Source organism: Musa acuminata, chromosome BXJ3-5, assembly GCF_036884655.1.
Source record: "Musa acuminata AAA Group cultivar baxijiao chromosome BXJ3-5, Cavendish_Baxijiao_AAA, whole genome shotgun sequence".
Classification (NCBI taxonomy): Eukaryota; Viridiplantae; Streptophyta; class Magnoliopsida; order Zingiberales; family Musaceae; genus Musa; species Musa acuminata.
The window spans coordinates 7341325-7354609 of NC_088353.1; the positions used below are offsets into that span (position 1 = coordinate 7341325).

General features: G+C 37.5%; 2 protein-coding genes across 4 annotated transcripts; both read left to right on the forward strand.

The window, feature by feature from the left end:
- LOC135638156 (protein NRT1/ PTR FAMILY 2.11-like) lies at window positions 1-3278 on the forward strand. 2 transcript variants are annotated; one of them, XM_065151131.1, is made up of 5 exons: window positions 1-25; window positions 181-309; window positions 388-605; window positions 1233-1789; window positions 2107-3278. In XM_065151131.1, the coding sequence occupies exons 1-5, from the start codon at window positions 16-18 to the stop codon at window positions 2999-3001; spliced, it is 1809 nt and encodes a 602-aa protein (XP_065007203.1). In that variant the 5' UTR covers window positions 1-15; the 3' UTR covers window positions 3002-3278. The 2 variants fall into 2 exon arrangements, with proteins under 2 accessions (XP_065007203.1, XP_065007204.1); XM_065151132.1 differs by lacking the exon at window positions 1-25 and adding an exon at window positions 34-61.
- A 6326-nt stretch (window positions 3279-9604) lies between these two features.
- LOC135638180 (protein NRT1/ PTR FAMILY 2.11-like) lies at window positions 9605-12883 on the forward strand. 2 transcript variants are annotated; one of them, XM_065151171.1, is made up of 5 exons: window positions 9605-9629; window positions 9785-9913; window positions 9992-10209; window positions 10837-11393; window positions 11712-12883. In XM_065151171.1, the coding sequence occupies exons 1-5, from the start codon at window positions 9620-9622 to the stop codon at window positions 12604-12606; spliced, it is 1809 nt and encodes a 602-aa protein (XP_065007243.1). In that variant the 5' UTR covers window positions 9605-9619; the 3' UTR covers window positions 12607-12883. The 2 variants fall into 2 exon arrangements, with proteins under 2 accessions (XP_065007243.1, XP_065007244.1); XM_065151172.1 differs by lacking the exon at window positions 9605-9629 and adding an exon at window positions 9638-9665.
- Window positions 12884-13285: the final 402 nt, after the last annotated feature.

Below are 13285 nucleotides of genomic sequence, written 5' to 3' on the forward strand. Positions count from 1 at the left end.
ATCTTAACGGTGTTCATGCTCGCTGGTACTGGTTATACTTACTCGTAGACTGCTTTGAACGGTACTCCGTTTTTGTGTGGTCGATCTAGGCCGTCTCTCTCTCCACACTGTGCAGGCTCACGAACGATGTAGAGCTTGAATTCACTATATCTGATTCTCGGTCTCTTCTACACTGTGTAGTTCATCAGAAGAGAGAGGAGAAGGGAACGCGAAGCATGACGACGTCGACGCCGGAGGAACCACAGAATGGGGAAGCAGCGAAGCCTGTGATCAACTACAGAGGGTGGAAAGCCATGCCATACGTGATAGGTACGTGGAACACATGCTCTCCCTCCACCTTCGCCCACGCACCACTTGACATCTCACGAGAAGGAGAATTCTGGGCAGGAAACGAGGCGTTTGAGAAGTTGGGGACGTTCGGCACCTCCGCCAACCTCTTGGTCTACCTCACCACCGTCTTCCACATGAAGAGCGTCGCGTCGGCCACCCTCGTCACCGTGTTCAACGGCACCACCAACCTCGCCCCCCTCCTCGGGGCCTTCCTCGCCGACACTTATCTCGGCCGCTACGCCACACTGGGGGCCGCTTCGATTGCTTCTCTCTTGGTATGCTACCACCTTGAAGTGCTGCCATTCTCTCTCACTAGCTCTTCTCGTCTTCTTCGTATTTGTTTGATGAAATGCCAACCAAATAAAACTCCCAGAGAGTAAGCTGAAGATGAACTTGTGTTCGGACAGTTCTACTGACATGCATTAGAGAAAGAAAAAGAGAATAACATTTAGAAATAGACTATGTACTGACAAAAGGGGAACAAAAAGTAAGCATAAATAAGATCAAACTTTTTGCCACCCACCAGATATTAAAAAAGAAAAAAACAGAAACAGCTATTTTATCAAACACTTGAAGAGACACCACCGAGAGTTGCATGAAATTTGTTGGTCCTTTTGTTTAGATGCTTGAAGGGGTAACAAGTCATGTGAGCTTTGATATGATGCAAAATGATAGGGCCCAATATATTAATAAATGATCTGTACAATATGATTGATATAAGCCTTCGTGATAAATAGTACACAATGAGACATGTCGGCACATGTTAGCCATCATTGAAAGCCAGTAAAGCTGGTCCCGGGACGGTCACGCTTGTTGGTCATCATACTCCAATTATTGATAGTAAGCCTATCAGATTGCTGTCTTCTAATCCTACGTGTCCATGACGATTGATGATGTTGAAGGGCATGCTCATTCTCACACTCACGGCTGCCGTCTCCAAGCTTCACCCTTCTCCCTGCAGCAGTCATGGCGACGCATGCCACGGCGCGAACCAAACTCAGCTGGCCGTCCTCTTCGCCAGCTACGTCTTCATGGTCATCGGAGCCGGCGGCATACGCCCCTGCAACCTGGCGTTCGGCGCCGACCAGTTCGACCCCACCACCGAGGCGGGGAAGCGGGGCATCGCTAGCTTCTTCAACTGGTACTACATGACCTTCACCTTCGCCATGATGGCCTCCTCCACCCTCGTCATCTACGTGCAGAGCAACGTGAGCTGGTCGCTGGGGCTGGCCATTCCCACGGCGTTCATGTTCATCTCCAGCGTGCTCTTCTTCGTCGGGACCAAGATCTACGTGAAGGTTCGGCCGGAGGGCAGCCCGATCACCAGCATCGCCCAGGTGCTGGTGGCGGCGTTCAGGAAGCGAGCGCTGAAGCTACCTGATGACCTCAAGGGCTCTCTTTTTGACCCTCCACATCTCAGTTCTCTGATCTCCAAGCTGCCGCACACCGACCAGTTCAGGTACTTGGGAGCACAAGAAGTGAGATTTCAACTCAGAAGAACGCACCAAACCTATATTTTGATGGCATAAGATGATCTAATAAATTAGTGGAACAATTTAATTAACCTCAATCCATTTGTAACACTTCCTTCGAAGTTGATAACATCCAAACTATTGCAGTCCAAAGCTACTACAATTTGCTTCATGAGGTTTATTATAAAACTATCACTAATTTTACTATATTCTAAGAAAAATAAAGTTATCAACTTGATATGTTTAACTATCACTACTAGACGTGATTTTTTTTTTTTTTTTTGCTTTTTGATTACAATTGCAGTTTTCTTGACAAAGCTGCGATCATAACCCCCATGGACGATATCAAACCGGATGGCTCAGCTTCAGATGGATGGAGATTATGTAGCTTACAGCAAGTTGAACAGATGAAATGTTTAGTAAGAATCATCCCAGTTTGGTCTTCATGTATCATCTTCGAGGTTACCGTCGTTCTGACATGGACTTACGTCGTCTTCCAAGCCCTTCAATCCGATAGACATCTCGGGCACAGTAACTTCGAGATTCCTGCTGCAACTTTTACTGTGTTCACCATGGCGGCCATGACCATTTGGTTGCTTGTTTACGACCGTTTCGTCGTCCGATTGCTTCAGAGGGTTACTGGAAAGGAAGGTGGCATCACGCTGCTTCAAAGGATGGGGACTGGCATTGCTCTTTCGGTCGTGATGATGATTGTCGGTGGCTTGGTAGAGGAACGGCGAAGGAGTTATGCGCTTCACAAGCCGACACTGGGGACTGCATCCAATGGCGGTGCCATTTCATCAATGTCCAGCCTCTGGTTGATCCCTCAGCTCGTTATTGCTGGTCTTTCGGATGCTTTCAACCTCGTCGGCCAAGTTGAGTTCTACTACAAGCAATTTCCCGAAAACATGAGGAGCATGGCAGGGGGTCTGCTCTTCCTGGGTTTTGCATGTTCCAACTATCTGGGCAGCTTGATAATAACTATCGTCCATCGAACAACTGGTGGACATCAGAAGAGCAATTGGTTAGCAGAAGATCTTAACCAGGGAAGACTAGATCTTCTCTACTTCTCGATCGCATCAGTATGTGCCGTTAATTTGGTCTTCTTCATTGTATGTGCAAAGTGGTACAAATACAAAACCTCAGACAAAGACCATGAGATTGCTCTGCAAACAAAGGAGATCAGAAGTTCTGTATGAGCAAGTATCTGATGCACTGGATCTTTACAGTGCACAAGAATAAAGAACAAGGATATGGAATCAGGTTTCATCAGAAGAGAAGTAACAGTTCTGTTAGTCATGCCTTTTCCTATGTACTGTTGATTCCTCTTTTTTCTTTTTATTACTATTTGAAGCTGCAAAACTTTTATAAGAGCAGAATGCTGTTCATGGTAGATGCACAAACAGTGGTTCACCCTCTCTACATGTTATATATGCTAATATCAGATAATTTCCATTGTGAAACTTTTTGTGCTCATTGATATCTATTTTGAACTCAACTGATAAGTCGCTTGATAAACCTAACATACTCCAAGAAATAGGCATTATTTATATTCCTGTGCCGAGTAGTTTGCCCAGATAGGCCTGCTTCTAAGACTAAAAGATCTTCACCAAGATAAAGTGGGATAGATCATGCAGATACATGCAGTGTATCAAAGATAAAGCTGTGTAACTCTTAATTGATGTCAGTCTAGCCTGCCTTCAATTGGTTTGAACTTCAAATTATGACATAAAAGTAAGCACCCATCATATATGCAAGTAAGATGAGCATCCTATCCCCAGATCTCACATTGGCAGGAGCCTCATGCACCGCACCGGGTATGTCCTTTTCTTTTACAAATCATCTGCTAATACGAAAAGTCATCACTAAGTTGTAAGTTCATGAACCTGTACCATTTATGTGCCAGACGACTCTGAATATGAGCACAACCCACAGCGGCACTGCAATCCTGATCAAACAGGTGATGCTATTTTTTACCATCTTATATACAATATTAATTGTGAAGCTTTCCTCTATATTCTGATAACAGCTCTATAAAGTCAGAAAAAAGGATTCATGTGAAGAAGTGTTAATTTAAATAAGCACATGGAACTAAGCATCCAATGATTGATTTGATTGCTCTGAGTAAGTATCGGTGCACAAGAGCTCTTCCGACAGTGCAGAAGTTAGCTTCAAAATGAAGTTTGGCGAGAGAAGAATCACCAGTATAGGAGAATTCCTTCCTTCCAAGACCAGGAAGCTGACCAGCGAGTAGCAGTGTTTCTGAATTCTTACGAGCTTCATGCTCAGAAAAGAACCGGAGGATAAGCGTGAGTCTTAGAATACCATTCGATGACAGCATCAGATATTTCTGAATCAGATGTGAGCTGAAACTCTCTTCCAAACCCTTATCCTCTGACAATTTGGAGACAAATGATCTGATACCATGACGACCAAGAATCAAATGTGAGCATCAGATGACTTCAGAAACAGATACGAAGTGGAAGTATTAAGTTTTTTGTATTGATTAATATTTAATAATTATTATAATTATTATTTATTATTATTAAATTATTTCTGCATAAATTAGATTAAAGAATATTTGGTGAATATAATTTATAATTTATATTCCGATGTTTTATCTAACTAGTAATTATCAAAATAGCTTAAGATGATAGAATTATTAGATATAAATTATAATAAATAATTTCTTATTTATAAGATATTTTAAAGTATATTTTAAATTATTGTATTGGTTTTGTGACCACTAAAGTGGTCTAGACTAATAACTTATAAAATTATATCAAAAATTAGTTCTAAATGATATTAAGAAAAATAATATTCATAATGACATAAGAGATATAGATAATTCAATCTATTTTGAATAGTTATATGGTATGGTAGGATTATATTATTTTGGATATCTTTACGGTTAGAGTTGCATACCGAAAGATAATAATACTATTCTATAATAATGATATCAATTCTTCGCAATGATAAAATCTTGTATGAATATTAGATATATCAATATCTCACCTAAACATAAAATAGAAATGATATCAATAATACAACATCTATCGAAAAACTTAAAAGTATTAATATTATATTATTTTATTAAAATGATACTTCATTAATTGTATTCTTACGAACATTCATATATTTTTTAGATTAAATTATTATGACTTAAGTATGTACAATTTATACTAAGAGTTAGATATTAACCTTATTTGTTGAAAGCATCGTAGACTTAAATACTAAAAGTTATGTGAGATAAATAATTGAATTATTGAAAAGGGTATAAAAGGTTTAGTTTTAATAATTATTAATAATGTTTAGACTTTATTACATAATATAACTAGCACATTGAAATATTAAAAAATTGATCTAAAATGATTAATAAGTCAGTATCTTAATAAAAGAATTAACTATAGCTCAGTATTACAGTATTTGAGGATTTCTAGGATATATCCTTGTTATTATTGATAAAACTACAAAACTTAACGAATTTATATTTAAGAACTATTTTTAGGTATTTTTATTATTTATGTAGAAAAATTGAAAGAGATATAAATTTTATTGTCCTAATTATAATATGAGGATAGTTGAATCTAATAATATAAGATTCTTAGACAATAGTGAATCAATGAAGGTGAAAATTGTAAAATTTAATCTTGATAAGGAGATCCTTTATCATTTTATATTTGAGAAGTTGTTCCTCAAAATATTTTATATATATATATGAATCATATTATAATATAGGAATCTAAAGGATCCCTTATTGTTTTCACAAATTATGAAAAGTGATAATTCTGAAAAATAGTATGATGCAATAAAAGAAAAGTTAAAATCGATAAATTAGAATGAAGTTTGAGAATTCATCGAATTGTCTAATAATTATAAAAGAATCATAAGAATCATGAGTCTTTAAGATAAAATATAACTCAAGGAAACATTGAATATATAAAGTCAACCAAGGTTTTACTCGGTTTATCTAATGGACTCATTAGGAATCATTATTACATTAGTAACATATATGCTTTTAAGTTACATGGATGTAAAGTTAATTTTTTTGAAAAAATATAAATTTACAGAGAAAAAATATAAAATTTGGCATGTAAATTTAGAAAATTTATTTATAATCATAGTATATAAAGTTTCATGATACCATTAGCTTCTTCATATTTAAGAAAAATACGATGACCATACTTTATATATGAAGATTATTATGAGCAAACTTGTTATATTGGTATAATATTCTGTTTATTAATTGTGATATTTATTTATTACACGAACAAATAAATTTCTTATAAAAAAATTTAAGATGATTAATATAATCGAGAAAACTTATCTTATTGATAAAGATATTTAAAGATATCTTAATACTTATTAAGACGGTATTATAAATAATTTATTAATTGAGTCTTGAAGAGATTTAATATGTAGTTTTATTTAGCAAATGACATATGTGTAATATTCAATCAAAACCATTGTTTTCTAAAATTAACTTAGAAAAGAATCAAATAGAGTAATAAATAAAAAAATATTACTTATGCATACACAATTGGAATCTATTATATACTAAAGTCTATCTCAAACCATATATCAGTTTTGTAGTTGGAATACTATGTAAATATTAGAGTTAAACATGATATAAAATATTTAAAAGTTATAAAGAAAGTAATAAGAAATCTACGAGGGACGAAAGATTATATGCTTATATGAAATCAAATTAATTTAAAATAATTATATTTTCAGATATTAATTTTATAAATTATCTCGATAGCAAGAAGTTCACTTCTTAAATAATATAACATAAATTAGAGGGGCAATTTGTAAGAATAATATAACATAAATTATATTATCAATTGTAAAAGCTAAATTCATGACATGCTTTCAGGTTATTAGTTAAGCTTTATAATTATGAAATTTCATCTGAAGACTTGGTGTGATTATACTTGATTATCAAGTCGTTAAAGATATTTTGTAATATACCACAATAAATTTTTTTCTCTAAGAATGACAAATACTATAGAAGTTCTAACCATGTTGAAATAAAATAGTCAGTGGTCAAAGAATGAGTACAATAACAACTAGGGTGAATTAAGAATCTAGGTTCCACTATATTGATTATCGATCCATTTATTTTGATCTTACCACCTAAAGTATTTTAAAAAAATAATCTTATAATTTATTTTGTAAGCAAATTATAAAAGATTTAGTGATGCATATTTAAGTGAACATTATAATTCATATTTTTGTTTACATAATTAAAATTATTTATTTTTACTATATTATTAACATTTATATATGTATATATTTTGGTTAAATATGAATAATAGGATTGTCTTAATAAGATAAATTACAAAGGTAATTATAGACTATCATAGAAAAGACTAACAATGTTGTATTATAAGAGAGTATAATATTAATGACATAGAACCACTATAACTCATATTAGTAAATAGATTTAATAAAGTATTATTGTATCTTTTGGATTTATTGGTTTATTTTAAAAATTCATGACTATGTATAAAATACTTTTTATAATTTTTAGAATCTAATTATGTAAAATTATTTTAAAATAAAATTTTGTTTTATTTATTTTAATTTTAAATTTTATTATATTTTACCAATTAATGGGCTAAATGAAAGAATTTAGATTATACGATTTTATCTAATTAGATAAAATATATTATAGATCTGATTAAATTATGATTACAATCATCATTAGAAAGTTTAATTATAGTAAGATTTCTTAGGAGATCATCTTAATGGAAGGAACTCGTGTAATTACATCATAGACCCTTTATTTTCACCTATAAATGAATAAGATCTTCTAGGGACAAAACATCATAAATTGAGAGTATAAATTTATTCTCAATCTCCAAGATCTATTCTCAATCTCCCTAAGTTTCTATTCCATCATAGTAATATTGAGAAACACATAAGAAGAAAGGAGATCAAAGTGTTGATAATCAGATAAATATTTTTTTGAATGACATTGAATGGTACGCACATCTTGACCTTAATATATATTTTTTAATTAATTATATATATATATAATAATATTATAATTATAAATTTTATGTTTATATTCTTTGCTTATCTATCCCTTAGTTTGAGATCTAATATATAGAGGTGTGACCCTCACCTTTGTAGACACCTTTTCATAGATCTTGATTCAGCTGAGGCAATGCATCCTTTTATTCCATAAAATGAGTTATATCTTACTCAGAACTATCTTATAAACCTTAGATCAATGTGAAATGGTGTAAATCTGCAGAAAATGTAACTACTGGTCTAACCTCAATCGTCCATGTTTACACTCCTACCCGAATGCTTTAATCATCCAAGCTAGTGGACTTTGGCACCTCAGTAAACCTTAAACATACAAAAGGGTAACTCTCTGTTTCCCAAAACCATCCATTATTTCATATATATTCGATTTAGAAGTAAAGAGAAAGCTTTATTCAGACACCTAAGTTCAGTCTTCACGTCGACATCAACTGAATGAATTATAGAATGTGAGTGCGTCATCTACTGACATTAACTTGAACCGAAACATTTTGAATTAATAATTTAATAACATCGGTTATTACTATCATCTTATAGCGATCCACAGTGTTTTAGGTTGCCTGTCTTGGATCCATCTGAACTCTGCACTCAACTCGAAGTGTATGATTGTAAGATTAGAGCGGCTTTAATTGCTGTGCCATCACTGCTACATCGTTGATTTAGCAGCAGGAATCTCGATCTTGAAATCCAAGCAAACAAACAAAGAACTGTAATCTCCTCCTCGTTTCCCACTCGAAGAAGGTGGTGAAAAGATGCATAAATACACGATGGGTATATATATGCGGTCTTCCTCACAGAAACAAACAACCACGGGTCTCGGCGTCATCTCCATCAAGATGGTCTGTGTGTTCAACACAGTCACGTCGCCTCCCCCTGCTTTCCTATTCCTCCTCCTCCTCCTCCATTGAAAGAACACATATCGAACACAAGACCTGCTTTCCTTTTTCTCCTCCATTGAAAGGTCACATATCGAACACAAGGACGACATCTCACACTAATAGACTGTTGGGTGTTCTGATTTCTGCATAGTCGATAGAAATGTGGACATAAATGAAATTTGGAGGTTTGTGGAAAGAGGATGGCATCCAGCACACCGATGGCTGGGTTTCCAATGGATTTATCCTTGAAGAACATCAACGTGGAAAAGCAAGAAGAAAGAAGAAGATGGTTGGCACCCATTCTGGACCGATTAAGATATAAGACATTCTTTACATGCTTTCAGGAGTCAAAAGATTCTCATAAGGAGAGAGAGAGAGAGAGAGAGAAAAGAAGCCCCAATAAGACAAGTCCCAAGTGACCAAACCACTTCCCTCCAATGATAATCTCAATTTGATTTCTTATGTGGGAGTCTAAATCACTGCTCATAAGAGAGTGTATATAGTTGGAGTTAGGAATGCCTCGTCGTAAGCATTCCATGCATCCAATACTAATCATACGAGAGACTACGAGCACGTTGATTGTATGTGACATTCTCGTAGTGTCATTCCTAGAAATATTATTAGAAGATAAAGAGATTAAAAAAATTAAGAGAATAATTTTACATTGATAAATATCAGCTTAAGTTCTTAAATTAAATTAATATTTAACTTGATATATATATATATATATTAATGTTGATTAATTTAAGTCACTCATCATTCATGCATTTGTAAGAAAGATTTTCCTCTCCTACATGTTTAGATTCTGCAACCTACAAGTTAGATAAATACTTCGTGCAGAGGGTTGGATCCCACTTTCTCCCTTTCTCCATCTTAACGGTGTTCATGCTCGCTGGTACTGGTTATACTTACTCGTAGACTGCTTTGAACGGTACTCCGTTTTTGTGTGGTCGATCTAGGCCGTCTCTCTCTCCACACTGTGCAGGCTCACGAACGATGTAGAGCTTGAATTCACTATATCTGATTCTCGGTCTCTTCTACACTGTGTAGTTCATCAGAAGAGAGAGGAGAAGGGAACGCGAAGCATGACGACGTCGACGCCGGAGGAACCACAGAATGGGGAAGCAGCGAAGCCTGTGATCAACTACAGAGGGTGGAAAGCCATGCCATACGTGATAGGTACGTGGAACACATGCTCTCCCTCCACCTTCGCCCACGCACCACTTGACATCTCACGAGAAGGAGAATTCTGGGCAGGAAACGAGGCGTTTGAGAAGTTGGGGACGTTCGGCACCTCCGCCAACCTCTTGGTCTACCTCACCACCGTCTTCCACATGAAGAGCGTCGCGTCGGCCACCCTCGTCACCGTGTTCAACGGCACCACCAACCTCGCCCCCCTCCTCGGGGCCTTCCTCGCCGACACTTATCTCGGCCGCTACGCCACACTGGGGGCCGCTTCGATTGCTTCTCTCTTGGTATGCTACCACCTTGAAGTGCTGCCATTCTCTCTCACTAGCTCTTCTCGTCTTCTTCGTATTTGTTTGATGAAATGCCAACCAAATAAAACTCCCAGAGAGTAAGCTGAAGATGAACTTGTGTTCGGACAGTTCTACTGACATGCATTAGAGAAAGAAAAAGAGAATAACATTTAGAAATAGACTATGTACTGACAAAAGGGGAACAAAAAGTAAGCATAAATAAGATCAAACTTTTTGCCACCCACCAGATATTAAAAAAGAAAAAAACAGAAACAGCTATTTTATCAAACACTTGAAGAGACACCACCGAGAGTTGCATGAAATTTGTTGGTCCTTTTGTTTAGATGCTTGAAGGGGTAACAAGTCATGTGAGCTTTGATATGATGCAAAATGATAGGGCCCAATATATTAATAAATGATCTGTACAATATGATTGATATAAGCCTTCGTGATAAATAGTACACAATGAGACATGTCGGCACATGTTAGCCATCATTGAAAGCCAGTAAAGCTGGTCCCGGGACGGTCACGCTTGTTGGTCATCATACTCCAATTATTGATAGTAAGCCTATCAGATTGCTGTCTTCTAATCCTACGTGTCCATGACGATTGATGATGTTGAAGGGCATGCTCATTCTCACACTCACGGCTGCCGTCTCCAAGCTTCACCCTTCTCCCTGCAGCAGTCATGGCGACGCATGCCACGGCGCGAACCAAACTCAGCTGGCCGTCCTCTTCGCCAGCTACGTCTTCATGGTCATCGGAGCCGGCGGCATACGCCCCTGCAACCTGGCGTTCGGCGCCGACCAGTTCGACCCCACCACCGAGGCGGGGAAGCGGGGCATCGCTAGCTTCTTCAACTGGTACTACATGACCTTCACCTTCGCCATGATGGCCTCCTCCACCCTCGTCATCTACGTGCAGAGCAACGTGAGCTGGTCGCTGGGGCTGGCCATTCCCACGGCGTTCATGTTCATCTCCAGCGTGCTCTTCTTCGTCGGGACCAAGATCTACGTGAAGGTTCGGCCGGAGGGCAGCCCGATCACCAGCATCGCCCAGGTGCTGGTGGCGGCGTTCAGGAAGCGAGCGCTGAAGCTACCTGATGACCTCAAGGGCTCTCTTTTTGACCCTCCACATCTCAGTTCTCTGATCTCCAAGCTGCCGCACACCGACCAGTTCAGGTACTTGGGAGCACAAGAAGTGAGATTTCAACTCAGAAGAACGCACCAAACCTATATTTTGATGGCATAAGATGATCTAATAAATTAGTGGAACAATTTAATTAACCTCAATCCATTTGTAACACTTCCTTCGAAGTTGATAACATCCAAACTATTGCAGTCCAAAGCTACTACAATTTGCTTCATGAGGTTTATTATAAAACTATCACTAATTTTACTATATTCTAAGAAAAATAAAGTTATCAACTTGATATGTTTAACTATCACTACTAGACGTGATTTTTTTTTTTTTTTTTTGCTTTTTGATTACAATTGCAGTTTTCTTGACAAAGCTGCGATCATAACCCCCATGGACGATATCAAACCGGATGGCTCAGCTTCAGATGGATGGAGATTATGTAGCTTACAGCAAGTTGAACAGATGAAATGTTTAGTAAGAATCATCCCAGTTTGGTCTTCATGTATCATCTTCGAGGTTACCGTCGTTCTGACATGGACTTACGTCGTCTTCCAAGCCCTTCAATCCGATAGACATCTCGGGCACAGTAACTTCGAGATTCCTGCTGCAACTTTTACTGTGTTCACCATGGCGGCCATGACCATTTGGTTGCTTGTTTACGACCGTTTCGTCGTCCGATTGCTTCAGAGGGTTACTGGAAAGGAAGGTGGCATCACGCTGCTTCAAAGGATGGGGACTGGCATTGCTCTTTCGGTCGTGATGATGATTGTCGGTGGCTTGGTAGAGGAACGGCGAAGGAGTTATGCGCTTCACAAGCCGACACTGGGGACTGCATCCAATGGCGGTGCCATTTCATCAATGTCCAGCCTCTGGTTGATCCCTCAGCTCGTTATTGCTGGTCTTTCGGATGCTTTCAACCTCGTCGGCCAAGTTGAGTTCTACTACAAGCAATTTCCCGAAAACATGAGGAGCATGGCAGGGGGTCTGCTCTTCCTGGGTTTTGCATGTTCCAACTATCTGGGCACCTTGATAATAACTATCGTCCATCGAACAACTGGTGGACATCAGAAGAGCAATTGGTTAGCAGAAGATCTTAACCAGGGAAGACTAGATCTTCTCTACTTCTCGATCGCATCAGTATGTGCCGTTAATTTGGTCTTCTTCATTGTATGTGCAAAGTGGTACAAATACAAAACCTCAGACAAAGACCATGAGATTGCTCTGCAAACAAAGGAGATCAGAAGTTCTGTATGAGCAAGTATCTGATGCACTGGATCTTTACAGTGCACAAGAATAAAGAACAAGGATATGGAATCAGGTTTCATCAGAAGAGAAGTAACAGTTCTGTTAGTCATGCCTTTTCCTATGTACTGTTGATTCCTCTTTTTTCTTTTTATTACTATTTGAAGCTGCAAAACTTTTATAAGAGCAGAATGCTGTTCATGGTAGATGCACAAACAGTGGTTCACCCTCTCTACATGTTATATATGCTAATATCAGATAATTTCCATTGTGAAACTTTTTGTGCTCATTGATATCTATTTTGAACTCAACTGATAAGTCGCTTGATAAACCTAACATACTCCAAGAAATAGGCATTATTTATATTCCTGTGCCGAGTAGTTTGCCCAGATAGGCCTGCTTCTAAGACTAAAAGATCTTCACCAAGATAAAGTGGGATAGATCATGCAGATACATGCAGTGTATCAAAGATAAAGCTGTGTAACTCTTAATCGATGTCAGTCTAGCCTGCCTTCAATTGGTTTGAACTTCAAATTATGACATAAAAGTAAGCACCCATCATATATGCAAGTAAGATGAGCATCCTATCCCCAGATCTCACATTGGCAGGAGCCTCATGCACCGCACCGGGTATGTCCTTTTCTTTTACAAATCATCTGCTAATACGAAAAGTCATCACTAAGTTGTAAGT